Source organism: Delphinapterus leucas, chromosome 13 (genome assembly GCF_059928025.1).
Source record: "Delphinapterus leucas isolate spDelLeu-1000000601 "Yukka" chromosome 13, BTC_Dleu_Yukka2, whole genome shotgun sequence".
NCBI lineage: Eukaryota > Metazoa > Chordata > Mammalia > Artiodactyla > Monodontidae > Delphinapterus > Delphinapterus leucas.
The window spans coordinates 14,543,544-14,558,944 of record NC_143141.1 but is presented as its reverse complement, the minus strand read 5'-3'; the positions used below and the strand labels follow the sequence as shown (position 1 = coordinate 14,558,944).

General features: G+C 42.4%; 1 protein-coding gene across 1 annotated transcript; it reads left to right on the top strand.

Moving 5' to 3' along the window:
- The first annotated feature begins 3,296 nt into the window (after positions 1 to 3,296).
- On the top strand, positions 3,297 to 14,717 carry MRPL35 (mitochondrial ribosomal protein L35). The gene is made up of 4 exons (XM_022556004.2): positions 3,297 to 3,950; positions 10,549 to 10,738; positions 11,382 to 11,526; positions 14,372 to 14,717. Exons 1-4 carry the CDS (start codon positions 3,908 to 3,910, stop codon positions 14,558 to 14,560), a joined length of 567 nt encoding a protein of 188 aa, XP_022411712.1. The 5' UTR covers positions 3,297 to 3,907; the 3' UTR covers positions 14,561 to 14,717.
- The last annotated feature ends 684 nt before the right edge of the window (positions 14,718 to 15,401 follow it).

Here is a 15,401-nt window from a genome sequence, read left to right as displayed (position 1 = left end):
CCAACGCCACTGCGCACGCGCAGCTCCCTCTCGCCCGTGTCCAGGCCGCTGGGAGAGGGTGGGCCCTGCTTAGGCGGAAAGGGCGATTTCTCCTTCCGGGTCGCGCTCAGGGTTCTTGGCTGTTACCCCAAGCTCGGGTTACTGGGTGATTGAGGTGGGTAGCAGTGCGTCTGGAGCTCGGGCTCTGGTCCGCGCGGAAACCGGGCAGGTGTGACTCCGGAGAATTCAAGCAAGAAAGCATCTCAGCTGTTTCTGTCAGCTGGATATTTCGTAGAAAGGAATGGATTTGCCCAAAGTTACGTAAACAGTGGTGTTGTCTCGGGTTGCGCGTTCTGTTCGTTTGGCAGCCCTTCTTCCGGGAGTCATCCTGCTTGTGGGAGACTGGGTGAAAGAACACCGGGGAGATCTTTGTGCAGAATGTGTCGTTCGCGAATCTAATAAATAGTACAGCAGGAATAGAAACCCTGATTCTTCGGGTTCCACAGCTTCTACTCCTTCATATTAAACCACACCGCTTTCTTCACCAAGTTTTTATTTTAGAAAGATAATTTTGGTCGCAATCTGTGGGATGGATGGAAAGATGAGGTCAGTGCAGAAACACTGTTAAAAGTATTCCACTGAGTCTGTAATCAAGGTAACACACGTTAAATACTGAACACCGTATTCAATGCTATTAGTACTAATTATGATCTTACCGTCAATATATCGTAGAAACTAAATAACTTGTGTGTCTCTTGCGTTTGCAAAGTACTTTCAAGTCTTAACTAGGTGCTCTATTGTAGTATGGTGTTCTCCCTAGAGGTACACAATGCTACTAAATCCCATTTGTAAAGTAGAGATATAGGTTTGAAAATTATCTAAAATGAAATAATGACTTATGTTTATATAGGTTCAGTGCTTTTCAGGGTACTTTTGTAATTACATTACACTCTGTATTTCATATCGCCATCACTTAATAGCCTCCAGAGCAGTCTCCCATCTTTTTTAGTAATTTTAATTATTGAACTGCAGTCCCCCTGCCCCCATCTCATCCCTGCCCACTGCTGTCATGCTGGGTGATGACTTTTCAAAATCCTTGGCCATAAACCTTTCAAGGCCAGTGAACATTTTCAGTCTCTTCCAGCCATGTATGCCTTGAGCCTGAACATCATTAGCAACTTCTCCATCTTCAAGATTTCAAACTCCAAAATTAATTTCTGTAGTCTCCTGACCTCTCGTTTAACCAAGTCCTTAATCCTCATCTTCCATGTGCGGTTTAAGATATTTTTTTTCTTTTGCTTTAAAATGGACTCTCCTAAAGTAACTCAGAAGTTTAAATCACTCCCTTGTTCAAAAACATGCCACATGGCAGTGACTCCCACTGCCAATTCAAAGACCCTTAAGAAATGTCTCAGAGTACTTTTCCAGCCTGTGTGCATGTTTTATGGCTCAAAGTGGCCACCATAGATGGGAGATCAAGATAGCAACAATAGCGGTTCAAGCTCATCACCCGCTTGTCTACCCTAAAACTCGGAGAAACTAAAATATAACCAACTCAGTGGTTCTTAAAGTGTGGTATGGGAGGCCCTGGTCCGCACGGAAGGCCCTGGTCCCTGGTGAGCCTGAGACCCTTTCAGAGGGTCCACAAAATCAAAACAACCTTCATATGGGACTTCCCTGGTGGTCCGGTGGTTAAGAATCCTCCTTCCAGTGCAAGGGACGTGAATTTGATCCCTGGTTGGGGCACTAAGATCCCACATGCCACGGGGCAACTGAACCCATGTGCACTCTAGAGCCCGCACGCCACAACTAGAGAGCCCACGGGCCGCAGCTAAAAGATCCTGCTTGCCACAAAGAACATCCCACGTGCTGCAACTAAGACCGGACACAGCCAAATAAATATATTTTAAAAAATCAAAACAACCTTTGTAATGTTAAGATATTATTTGCTGTTTTTACTCATTTTACATAATTGTAGAGTTTTCCCAGAGACTACATGACAAGTGATACCACAACAAATTGAATGCATAAGCAAATTTCAGAATCCAGCTTTCTATTAAGCCAGACCTTACAGAGATTTGCAAAAAGGTTAAACAATGCCACTCTTGCTAATTTTTTAAAAATTTTGAAATAGTTATTTTTCATAAAAATATCTGTGTCAATATGTAATAGGTCTTTTGGGGTTTTTTGCTGCACCACGCCAGCATGCGGGATCTTAGTTCCCCTATCAGGGATCAAACCTGTGCCCCTGCAGTGGAAGCACAGATTCTTAACCACTGGACTGCCAGAGAAGTCCTTATAATTGTTGTTTTAAAATGAATTAATAAGTGCAATGGCAGAATACTTATCGCCCAGTAGGTCCACATTCTCCTAATCCCTGGAACCTGTGAATATGTTACCTTACATGACAAAAAAGAACTTTGCAGGTGTGATTAAGAATCTCGAGATGGGGAGACTATTCTGAATTATCTGTGTGGACCCAACGTAATCACAAGGGTCCTTAGGGGTGACGGGGGAAGCAGGAGGGTCAGAATCAGAAAAGGAGGTGTGACAATGGAAGCAGAAGTCAGAGTGATGTGATTCTTGGCTTTGAAGATGGAAGGAGGCAAGAAGCCTCTAAAAGCTGGAAAACACAATGAAACAAACTCTCCTCTAGAACCTCCAGAAGGAACACAGCCCTGGATACCTTGATTTTAGCCTTGTGAAACCCATTTTGGACTTCTGACCTACAGAACTGTACGATAATGAACTTGTGTTGTTTTAAGCCACCTAATTTGAGTTAATTTGTTATAGCAGCAATAGGAAACTAGTACAATACGTATTTAAATTTTTTCTCAATTTTACTTTCCAATATAATACATTCTTACAGATATAATCCATATAATTACAAGCTCTTTGGGATCCACAATTTTTAAGCATGTAAAGAGGCCCCAAGACCAAAAAGTTTGAAAACCACTGCTCTAAATATATCCTGTGTCTCTCTGTCTTGGCTTCCTCTCTTCTCACCTTAGCTCTTGATGCTCTTACTGCCAACAGTGACCTTGCCCTCGTTAAAAAATCCTCCCCATTCTTTAAGATCCGTGTTATACTCTATCTCCTTGTCCCCTGATCACCCCAACCAGAAGCCTTCCCTCCTTATCTTTGAACTGCCCCATCAGTCATTTATCTGCCTATTATGGTCTGTAGTTGTCTCCTTATTAAATGTGAACTCCTTGAGACTCAGTGTTTGACCCTTACCCATTTCAACCAGTAAATAGTGCCATATACTGAATATGCATCAAGTATCTTAGACTACAAGGATGGGAGAGAGGTTTGCTGTTTATTTTCTGTTTAAATGAACATTGTTTAAAAATGTATGATCACTGATTTTCAGGAATAAGATAAGGTATGTAGATTGTTCAGGAAGAGTTGAGGTGCTGTTCTACCAAATAGCAGTCTTACTGATTAGAGAGAGAAAAAAAAAATGTGTGTGTGTATCTGATGTCCTCGGGATACTTACATTTATTTGATTAGAGTTGGCATTCAATTTTTTAAAAAAATTCGAATAATGTTGCTATTTCCTGTCAATTTAGCCCAACATATCCCAGCTTTGGAAGGATACATTTTATTCTTTCAAACTAATTTAATGAAATGAGCAAAAAGAAATTCTTTCAAATATGCTGGTACTTAAATACATCTTTCAATCGAATGCTCAGTAAGAATTTATTGAGAGCCTACTATATGCCAGGCACTATTCTATAGGCACTTGTTTTACAGCGGTGAAGGACAGCTTGGCATAAAGAAGATATTCAATAAAGGTAGACTTCAACGTTCCTTTATTCATGTTTTTAACTCCCTTCCCCGACTCCGCCCAGGTTACTTTTCTTTAGTGCCCTCTTGCTCTGAAGTTTTTAGATCCAATTCGGCTGCCGTAAGGCAAGGCGGCAAGATGGCGGCCTCCGCTTTTGCGTGTACTGTGAGAGCAGCCTCAGGTCAGTGGGCAGCGAGGAGCTCGATTCACGCCTTCACAGAAGGGGGGACTGGCGCGGGATGGAGTGGGCGTTTAGCGTGGAGGTTAACAGGAAAAAAAAAAAAAAAAAAAAAGAAAGGAGGGGGATCGTTATATGAGGCCAGAGGTTTGTTCCGAATTTTCTCCGGGGCGGCCTGTGTTCGGCCGCCAGCACCAGAGATCTCCGAGATTCTTGGACCCTCGCGAACCGGGGTGTCCCGCAGTTTTGGCTTCCTTACCGGCTCCTAGCCATTCCGCCTTCCCTAGAAAACAAAGCAGAAGGGCGCGGGTGGGGGGCGAGGAAGACAGAAAAGTCCCACCGAGGCTAGGATCCGCCACTCACGAGCTGTGACCTTGAAAAGTTATTTAATATCTCTGAACTTCAGATTCTACGGCTCTAAAATAGGGATAACACTATCCACCTGAGGACTAAATGCGCTCGAGCACGTAAAGCGCCTCGTGTAGTACCCGGCATATGGTAAGCGTGGCTGTATGAAATGCACACAACGTGCAGTGCAGTGGCGGCCCTAGGGCAGCCTTGAGGACTTCTTGACAGAGAGAGATGACGGAAGTGAAGGGTTGCCTTCACTGTAGGGACTCTTGCAAAAGTTAAAGATCGTTCAAATAAGATACGATGATCGGTAAATTACGTTCACACAAAATAGGATAAAATTCTGTGGAACAAGACTAGAAAGGAAAAAGTGTCAAGTTTCCAACGGTTACAGAAGAGCTGGTTTATGTGGGGTATTTTTCAATTGTGAAATATAACATATAAAGAAAAATGTATATAGCAGACATGACTACCTTAACAAATAACTCTGGCAAACATGGGTATAACTAACACCCAGGCCAGGACATAGAACAGTACCAGGAGCCTTCACCTCTGTGTGCCTCTTCAACCAAAATTGCCAGTTTCCACCAAACATAAACACTGCCCTCACTTTTATTATTACCTTGTCTTTTTTTCTGTAATAGTTTTAAGATCCATATATGCATCTCTAAGCAATATATTGTTTAGTTTTGCCTGTTTTTTTACATTCCATGAACGGAATCACATAGTATGTACTCTTGTGTCTTTCTTTGTGAAATTCATTCATTTTACACGTAGCTGTCATGCTTTCTCATTGCTATAGAATGGTCTCTTATGGGACTACCCTCCAATTCTGCATTTTACTATTGATGGGCATTTGGGTGTTCCCACTTTGGGGCGGTTAGGTACAAAGCTGATTGGCCTTGTGTCATGGTGCATGAGTGCAAGAGTTTCTCTATGGTGTGTGTGTGTGTTTATACATATAAAACTAGCTGTGGAATTGCTGAATCAGAGAATATATATTCTGTATTGCCTGATGCTGCCGAAGTGATGCGCTTATTTAAAGTCACCCAGCACGGGCTTCCCTGGTGGCGCAGTGGTTGAGAGTCCGCCTGCCCATGCAGGGGACACGGGTTCGTGCCCCGGTCCGGGAGGATCCCATATGCCGCGGAGCGGCTGGGCCGGTGAGCCATAGCCACTGAGCCTGCGCGTCTGGAGCCTGTGCTCCGTAACGGGAGAGGCCACAGCGGTGAGAGGCCCGCGTACCGCAAAAAAAAAAAAAAAGTCACCCATCACTGTATGTGCCATATCCTCATCAACAGTTGGTATTGTTAGACCTGTACATTTTTTCAATCTGGTGAGTATTTAGTGGTGTCTTGTTGTGGTTTGAGTAGCATTTCCCTGATAAGTAATGAGCCTGAATACCTTTCTACATGTGTGTTAACCATTTGAATTTCTTTTGTGAAATACTCAAATATTTTGCCCATTTTTCTATTGAATTGTCTTACTGATTTATAGTAGTTCTTTATGTATGTTGGATGTGTGTCTTTTCTCATTTAAATGTGTTTCCAATATATTCTCCCACTCTGGCTTGCCTTTTTAGTTTGTTTAACGTATCTTTTGATGAAAAGTTCTTATTTTCATCAATTTGGATTTATTGTCCTTGTTTTTTAACAATTGATGATGTAGGCGGGTATTAACTCACTATGGTATTTAGATTCCACTGAAAACATTTAAAAGAGTGGTGTGACAGCTTATTTTTAAATGTCAGTTTTAGAAATATACTGGAAATTATATCCTTTTTAAACTATTTAAAATTTTAGATATTGAAATTTTGTGAAAGGGTACATAATTTTTCAAAATTCATTTAGAGAGTATGGGATCAAAAAAAAACCTTGAAGACCACTAGTTTAGACACTGTCACACTCACCTCCCCCTACCCCCACATTCCTTTGATTCCTGCCACAGGGGGGCTATTTGTAATTACCCAAACAGAGCTCCCGAAACGTACTACGTACTACGTATTCCATTTTTGGCCTCCTGTTTCCACTACCTCCTCTCTTACTCCTTCGAAACTGGTTTTGTGTCACCTCCTTCATGAAAACATCAGTGTTCTCCATACAAGAGGGTGTTTAAGAGAAAGCCTGTCTGTACTAAAATTCCCAAAGAGGGCAGAAGACTGAAGGAGCAGTTAATCACTGCCCTTGATTTGTGAGCTGCCCTTGGTTAACACAGTCTAAGTTGGACTTTGGTTTTTACAAGCTAAATCACAGTGTTGGTCCAGGAGAGGGTATGGTGGATAAAGCCCCCTAAGTCATTTTCCCAGAAACTGCTCTCAAGCCACAGTCACCCTTCCTGTTGTTCCAGGAACCATTTTTTTCTAACCTCAGTTGGTTTATCCCTGGTTTCATTTTGTTAATTTTGGTCTGTTTTTCCTTTTACTGAGATCACTTTGAGTCTAGCTAGTCTATCTTTTCACAAATATGTTAATAAGCCATGGTTCCCAGCTTGTTTTTTATGCAGATTTGCTAAACATGCCTTGTACAGCTTCAGGACCTTCATATAAATTGGGGAAAAATAAGAGTCAATTAGGGAGCCAGGAAGACACTTCCACCAGGAGAACAGCAATCAACTAATTTGAGTACAGTTTCCAATCAGCTTGGAATTTACCTAATTTATTGTCCTGCCCACATTTCTATATTTATTTAGAATATAAGAAACCTTTTCACATGCCTTCCTATCTAGACAGGATACACTGTCTAGGTATTCTCATGATTTCTCAGGCTGGTGACTACATCAAAAAGTGAAATCAGAAAAAAAAAAAAAGTGAAATGAAGTTCTCTTCAAGGAACAGTTCACTCCCGGTTGACGAAAAAAAAATTTTTTTTCTGTGCATTTCTATTTATCCATTCTAACATTGTTTTTTTTCTACAGATAAGCCTGTAGTTTGCCCAGTTATTTCTGGACTCCCATCTGCTCACCTCCTTCAGGGGCAGTTTCCAAGAACTGAGAGTTTTGTTGTGTTTTTTAATTGAGATATATCAAGCTCCGATGATCTGTGAAAATTGGGACATTTTGTTGTCTGCAATCCTCCTATTCACTTAATCTTTCAAAGTTTACCTCCTGGCATGTAATCATGTCTGCAAAGAGTTTCAGTTCTTTGAGATATAAATTATTTATACTTGGAGATTTGAAGGGATTGAACCTGGGCCACGTCAGTGGAAGCCCAGAATCCTACCCACTGGGTCACCAGGTGACTGGAAATTGTTATCTCTGATGGAGAAGAGAAAAGCAAAATAAGGGTTTTAAGTATTCCATCTTCCTTCTGCCACCTATTAACATTATACCATCTTTGTTAAGCACTCCTCAGCTCTTTTCTGTTGTCTGCTTTTAGCATTTATTAAATGTTTTCTCTATGCCAGGCACTCTTCCCAGTACTTTACATATTTTATCTTATTTAATTCTCATTACCTGCCCATGGTTGACCTCATTTATTTCTTTCAGTACATTTATTTATTTAGTTATTTTTGGCTGCGTTGGGTCTTCATTGCTGCACACAGGCTTTCTTTAGTTGCGGCAAGTGGAAGCTACTCTTTGTTGTGGTGCACGGGCTCTAGGCGTGCAGGCTTCCGTAGTTGTGGTGCATGGGCTCAGTAGTTGTGGCTTGCGGGCTCTAGAGCGCAGGCTCAGTAGTTGTGGTGCACAGGCTTAGTTGCTCCGCGGCATATGGGATCTTCCTGGACAAGGGCTCGAACTTATGTTCCCTGCCTCGGCAGGCGGATTCTTAATCACTGTGCCACCAGGAAAGCCCATGATTAACCTCATTTAAATTTGAGGAAACTGAGGCACAGAGAGGTTAACTGGCCCATTGTCACACAGCTAGTAAGTAGTAGAGCAAGAATATGAACCCAGTCTGCCTCAAACACTGGCATTTCACTTCTCCACACTGCCCCTCATTTGTCATGTGAAATCAGTGCAGTGGACAATAAGAAAGTGGTTCCAAGCCCTCACTTAGTATCAGACTCACCTGTAGAGCTTTTTTTAAATAAATAAATTTAGTATTTATTTATTTATTTATGGCTGCATTGATGCGTGTGGGCTTTCTCTAGTTGCGGCGAGCAGGGGCTACTCTTCGTTGCTGTGCACGGGCTTCTGATTGTGGTGGTTTCTCTTGTTGCGGAGCACAGGCTCTAGGTGCGCGGGCTTCAGTAGTTGTGGCTCGCAGGCTTAGCTGCTCCGCAACATGTGGGATCTTCCCGGACCAGGGATCGAACCCGTGTCCCCTGCATTGGCAGACGAATTCTCAACCGCTGCACCACCAGGGAAGTCCTGTGGAGCTTTTTTTTAACCAACTATTGAGGTATAATTTACATACCATGAAATTACCTGTTTTGTACATACAGTTTTTTTAAAATTTATTTTGTTTTTGGCTGCGTTGGGTCCTCGTTGCTGTGTCTGGGCTTTCTTAGTTGCGGCGAGCAGGGGCTACTCTTCTTTGCAGTGCCCGGGCTTCTCATTGCAGTGGCTTCTCTTGTTGCGGAGCACGGGCTCTAGGCATGTGGGCTCAGTAGTTGTGTCGCACAGGCTTAGTTGGTCCGTGGTATGTGGGATCTTCCCAGACCAGGGCTCGAACCCGTGTCCCCTGCATTGGCAGGCGGATTCCCAACTACTGCGCCACCAGGGAGGCCCTGTGTGTACAGTTTGATGTAGTGAGTTGTGCAGCTATCACCACAATCCTCTTTTCAGACATTTCCATCATCCTGTGGAGTTTTATCAACGTGCACATTCTTTTATTATTATTTTTAAAATTTTTATTGGAGTATAGTTGATTTACAATGTTGTGTTATTTTCTGCTGTACAGCAAAGTGAATCAGTTATACATATACATATGTACACTCTGTTTTAGATTCTTTTCCCATATAGGTTTTTACAGAATATTGAGTAGAGCTTCCTGTGCTATGCAGTAGGCTCTTGTTGATTATTTATATATAGTAGTGTGTATATGTCAATCCCAATCTCCCAGTTTATCCCTCCCCCCCTTCCCCCCGATAACCATAGATTGTTTTCTATATCTGTGACTCTTTCTGTTAACATGCACATTTTTTTTTTTTTTTTTTTTTTTGCGGTACGCGGGCCTCTTACTGTTGTGGCCTCTCCCGTTGCGGAGCACAGGCTCCGGACGCGCAGGCTCAGCGGCCATGGCTCACGGGCCCAGCCGCTCCGCGGCACGTGGGATCTTCCCGGACCGGGGCACGAACCCGTGTCCCCTGCATCGGCAGGTGGACTCTCAACCACTGCGCCACCAGGGAACCCCAACATGCACATTCTTAAGCCCCACACTAGCCTCACTCAGAATTTACAAGTGGAGTCAGAGCTCTGTGAGTGATTCTGCTTTGCAGCCGTGGACTCTGAATCTGGTGATAGTGTGAAGGATTGATAAAGAGGACTGCGTTCAGTCCACACATCTAGGCCTCCCATGATCTGCCTTCTGAGCTGCCCACCTTGTTACCCACTACTCCCCAGGCATCTCCGATAGTCAGGCAAACAGTCCTCAGCCTCTGTGGCAGGTCCAGTCCCCGCTCCCGACATGGATTTGTTTCGGCTTCCTTGCCTTTGCGTACGTTGTTCATGCTACCTGGACTCTGTGCCTCCTCTCATGGCCTGTTCATTTGCTAGAGGGAAGCTCAAGTACCTCTTCTGTTTTCTTTATGAATCCTCCTCCTGCCACCTGCTGTCTCTCTGCGGAGCCGAGGAGCTGTTGTGTTTCTGCCTTGCCATTCCCTACGTGCAGGAGTTCTGTGTACTCACGGTGTAAGATCTGGTGGTGGGAATTAACATTGCATGTCTTTTGTCCCGTACTGTTGGATGGAGAGCTAGGACACATCAGACTGGACTGTGATGATGGTTGCACAACTCTCTAATTTACTAAAAAGCATTGAATTGTACATAAATGGGTAATTTTGTGATGTGTAAGCTATACCTCAATAAGGATAAAAAGCTCCACACGTGAGTCTGATGCTCAGGACCCACTAATTACATATAATACTTGGTCGCTTCGGTACATTACTTTGTTTTACATATCTGGATGCATAATTTTGTTTTTGTTTTGGCCACGCCCCGCAGCTTGCGGGATCTTAATTTCCCGACCAGGGATCAAACCCAGGCCCCGGCTGTGAAAGCGCCAAGTTCTAACCACTGGACTGCCAGGGAATTCCCTGCATGTGTATTTTGGAGTGTCATATTAAGTATATATGCTTCTCTCTCTCTCCAGGAATCTTACGGCCCCTGAGTATTTTGGCATCTTCAGCCTATCGAAACTGCTCCAAGAATGCCTGTCTTAGTTCTGCACTGTCTTCCCGACATTTCAGTCATATTCAGACACTGGTTGTGTCCTCTGCTCCCAGACTGATCACATCTGTCAGAAACCTGACATGTGGGCAGACTGCCACAGTCCTCAATAGGTTGAGTATATTTCAGTAAACATGATGCTTGGACAAAAATTCTAAAATCTTCATGCCTACAACATCTTAGAAGTAGATGGTATTCTTTGCCGGTTTATTATATAGACTTTGCCTGAAGGATGGGAGAAGATACATGCCAGCATCAGGGATGACTACACAGGGCCTGCTTCTGATGTTCTAAGATGTGGTTTCCTGGGTGGAAGCTGTCAGCCAAAGTGGGGGGGTGAACAAGGTGCTCAACTTACAAGGCTCGGCTGCGTGTGGTGCTTATTCAGTCAGCAGATACTGAGCTAAGCACTCCTGGGTGCCCAGCACCATGCTTGGCAGAAACGATGCGAAGCTAAAAATAAGCTAAAGTCCTCAAGGAGTTTATAATCTAGTGGCAGATGGATAAGGAATCAGGTGATTAAAATACAGCAGAATAAATTCTCTCCTAGGGGTTGAGAGGGTAGGTTATGGAGGACTTGCAAATTGATGGTAGTTGCCATTCTTATGTGTAGTGTCACGGATCATCTGGGGTAACAATGTTTATTGAAAGTGAGCTCTATTCCAGTGGAGCTGCTGCTTTCATTTCTAAGTACAGAAGTGGATTTTATCCTTTAATGTCTTACTGCTGAGTTAAAGATTTTTCAATATATTTTAGAGTGGTCCCCTTGCTCCCAAACGTCCTGAAGCCACCAGTCAGAACTGTAACATACTACAGTTCAAGAAAAGGCAAGAGAAAGACTGTGAAAGCTGTCATCTATAGGTTTCTTCGACTTCATTCTGGCCTGTGGCTAAGGAGGAAGGTGAGTCTTCACACGGTTACTTGCTTAGAAAAGGAGTGTGAGGTTAGACTAAGCTGAAGCAGAAGTCAGCCTGTTCCTTGACGCATCTTCCCCCCATCCTACCAGCAGCTTTTACAGTGCTGTGCTTAAGTCCCGGCTTGGCAGGCATCTCTTCATGTCAGTGAATACGTGTGAAGAAAACATTTTTAACTATTCATATAACAAAATATTATTCACAATGGCGAAAGTCTTCACTGCAGGACGGGTTCATCCCAGGTCTCTTACATGTCTGTCTTGTCTGGTGATTACCGGAATCCCTTTGAAGCCCCCGAAATGTAAATAACCTGTGGGGAGGCTCTGTTTAAGCCCAGAGCATTAAAACAGCGGAGCGGACTTCAGCGAGGACTTAGTCCCGTGGTGCAGATTTGGGACCGAATAGCTTCCAGCCTACCTTGGGTTGGGTTCTCCAGGTGGCTTACTCTTTATGGCGGAACATTAACCCCTCATATACTTGTTTTAAATTTGACTTTGTAAGTTTTTCTCTGTTGGTGTGTATGATTGGTGATCATATCAGACAGAACTCCAATATTTATTCTGGCCAGGGACCATGGCCTCTAGAGGGGGACTCTGACAGAGTATTCCTACTCTGTCTTCTCCCACAGCAGCAGGTCTTTTCCATTCATGTCCTTATTATTCATGGAAACAGTAGGTGATAATTAGAAAGCAGCTGAAGACCAGAGTTTTGCAAAACACCTTTGAGTTTTGATAACTTCAAATCCTAATTCCATTTTACTACTTGGGAGTTAACAAACAAATAATTCTTTAAAGATCAAAATTTGTTTCCCTGTGAAAATAAGATAATTGGTAGCATTTTCTCACTATTTGAAAGGTACTCTGTTACAAACAATCCTAAATTTGTAGACAAATAAGTTAATTGGAACTCTCAGCTCACTTCTCCATTGGAACAATACTGTGGTCGTTAGTTTCCTACACTAGTCAGTGGAAGCTCATGTAATCCATAAGTAGCTGAACTAAGTAATTCAGCACATAGTTATGAATTTTGGACCATTGGAAACATTTCCTCCCCTTTGTTATACTAACTATTTCCAGGTCCTCATCTGGCCCTAGATAAAATAAAATGGGTGGTTTTCCTTGCCTTCCTTTCCACATCCCTTTTACTGGGCCCTGAAACCCTCACACTGTTATAAATGACCTGATCGAATTCTCCAGTCATAATACCTAGTCCCTGCTCAAGGCCCCCAAAAGTATTCCATATGCAGAATGGCCTGCTTTATCAAAATCTAATTTTAAGAAGAAAACAAAAATCTGGGTGGGTTAATTTACACTAATGTATGAAAACAGAAAGTATTTTCTGCAGCACAGTTTCATCCAGGTGTCCCTAATTTTTATTGCTTATTCCCTCCTTCCATTTCTGAACTTGTAGATTGTCCAAAAAGTCTCAAGCATTTTCACAGTGGTTACATTCCACAGAATAATCTTCAAAGGAGATTATTCTGCTGTTGATGGGCAGGACAGCAAACTAGCTGTTTGTATGTCAGAGATCCACAGGGACCCAGATTGGCTTGCAAACTAGAAAATTGTTACACAAATATGGGGATTTTTCTTTGACTCTTTCAACTTAGAATTGTAAGTAATGAGAAGTAACCATCTAATCTCTGGCATTTTAAAGCCAGAACTCTGAAATGACCCTTCCTTATTTCTAAGCATCACTGTACTATAGAAGTTGCTGGTCACAGTGATGACACTAAGTCATGTCAGAAACCCCAAGGCACCTTCTCAGCAAAGAGCTGTGGTTTTGTTCAGTTAGTGTGCAGCCCTAAAGAGCCCTTGGTTTGAAAGGACCCAAATGCTCTTACCAATAGCTGCGTTTCTAGTCTCACCTCTCCTATAAATTACTGTAGCCAAGCATTAACCTGGGTGGCAACTAAGGTCTCTTCTAGTTTAAACAGGCTATGGTTGGGAATTCCCTGGTGGTCCAGTAGTTAGGACTCCACGCTTTCACTGCTGAGGACCTGGGTTCAATCCCTCGTTGGGGAACTAAGATCCCACAAGCTGTGCAGAACGGCCAAAAGAAAAAAAAATAAACAGGCTATGGTTATAGTTTTGTATTCGATCTAATTATCTATTTCTTCAAAAATTAATTCTTCAAAATTAACAATGCATGGATTATTCCTTCACCACTCCCAGTAATAGTTTTCCTGCGGTCATTATTCCTTAGAAAAGTACTTACTGTAGAAACTGGTCCCCCCAGTGTGTGAAAAGAATAAATGACACAGTATACTTGAGAACTCTGCTTCTCAGCCTTTGTCATACTTAGGCCCCCTTAAATGAACATAAGTGTCACCAACTAGCCAGTACTCCCTTCATCGTCCTCCACTTTAGGAAGATAGCAGTGTAGTGGTTAAGAGCTCTTATTAATTCTCTGACCTCAGTGTGCTGCTTAACTGCTCTAATAGTTTCTCTTTTATCTGTAAAATGAGAATAATAGTATGCTATTGTTGAAGATTGTTGAAGAGATAATGAGGTAATGCATATAAATTTAGCTGTTACAATTATATATCATTACCCTGTACTTCACCAGCACAACGATTTATTTAGCTTTATTTGCTGTGGCTTTAAATAATCTTTTTAAAACTCTTAAATTATTAACATTCCTTTTTCAAACTACACACGATTTCTCTGTCTACCCCCACACTGAGAATCACATTTTTCTGAAAAACATACCAGCCCCTATGAAAGTTTAGTCTTTGTTTCCAGCGAGCCTATGAACCATGAGTGGTTAACATATCTGTTGTTTCCTGTATAATATAATGTTTTAAATTGTCTTTGTAATATTATCTAACAGGCTGGTTATAAGAAAAAATTATGGAAGAAGACGGTTGCAAGAAAAAGACGCTTGAGGGAATTCGTCTTCTGCAATAAAACCCAAAGTAAGCTCTTAGATAAAATGACAACATCTTTCTGGAAGAGGCGAAACTGGTATGCTGATGATCTTTATCAGAAGTATCATGACCGAACAAACTTGAAAGTATAGATCAGAAGTTTTATGATTTCCCAGTTATTGAATGTGTATCTTTGTGTATAGGATGTCTTTGCAAAGATGAAATAGTATAAGACGTGATGTAAGTTGTACCAACTGATATGGAAACATGTAGTACCAACATTAAACTTACCAACGTTTTAAAACTTAATGGATTAAACATTCCCAGATTTGTTCAGAGAAATAGAAATTTTAAATTCTGATTATTTTTAACAAATGGTAATGGCTTAAACAGTTCTTCCCATTAGGCTTATTTAGTTGCAAGGAATCTCCAGTTAGGACAAACGTAAGAAGACTGTAAAGCTAACAAGTTAGCTCAAGCAGTGTGACATTATCTTAAGGATATGTGCCTGGGAACGCAGGAACACCTCACACCCCCATCTCCCACCCAGAACTAACCCCCAGGCCTCAGGAAGAGCAGAAATTACATGGTGATACTGGATCTGAGGCACCTGCAGGGGCATCAGCAGCAGGAGTGGTGGATCTTTAGGCTTGGGGTCTGCCGTGCACGGGGCTCAGTTCTTTTTCCATCACTGGCTCCATTCTCTTTCCTCACCAGCTTCTCTGATTCACAGCTTTTGTTTACTCTTAGTGTCTGCTTCCCATAATAACGCTAGCATGCACTTTTGAGGTACTTTTCTACATCATGACCCTCAGCTCCTATCTCCAGTCTCTAACTAACTGCAAAGAGACTCTAACTGGGTCAGTTTGTCCTTTTACACCAGGTCTCATCAGGGGTCACGGACCAGTGTGGGGACTGGCTGTTCTGAGGTCAGGAGCCCACCCTGGTCCATTTGATTGGGCTAGCAGGTCCACTTGGAGCAAAAAATAGTCA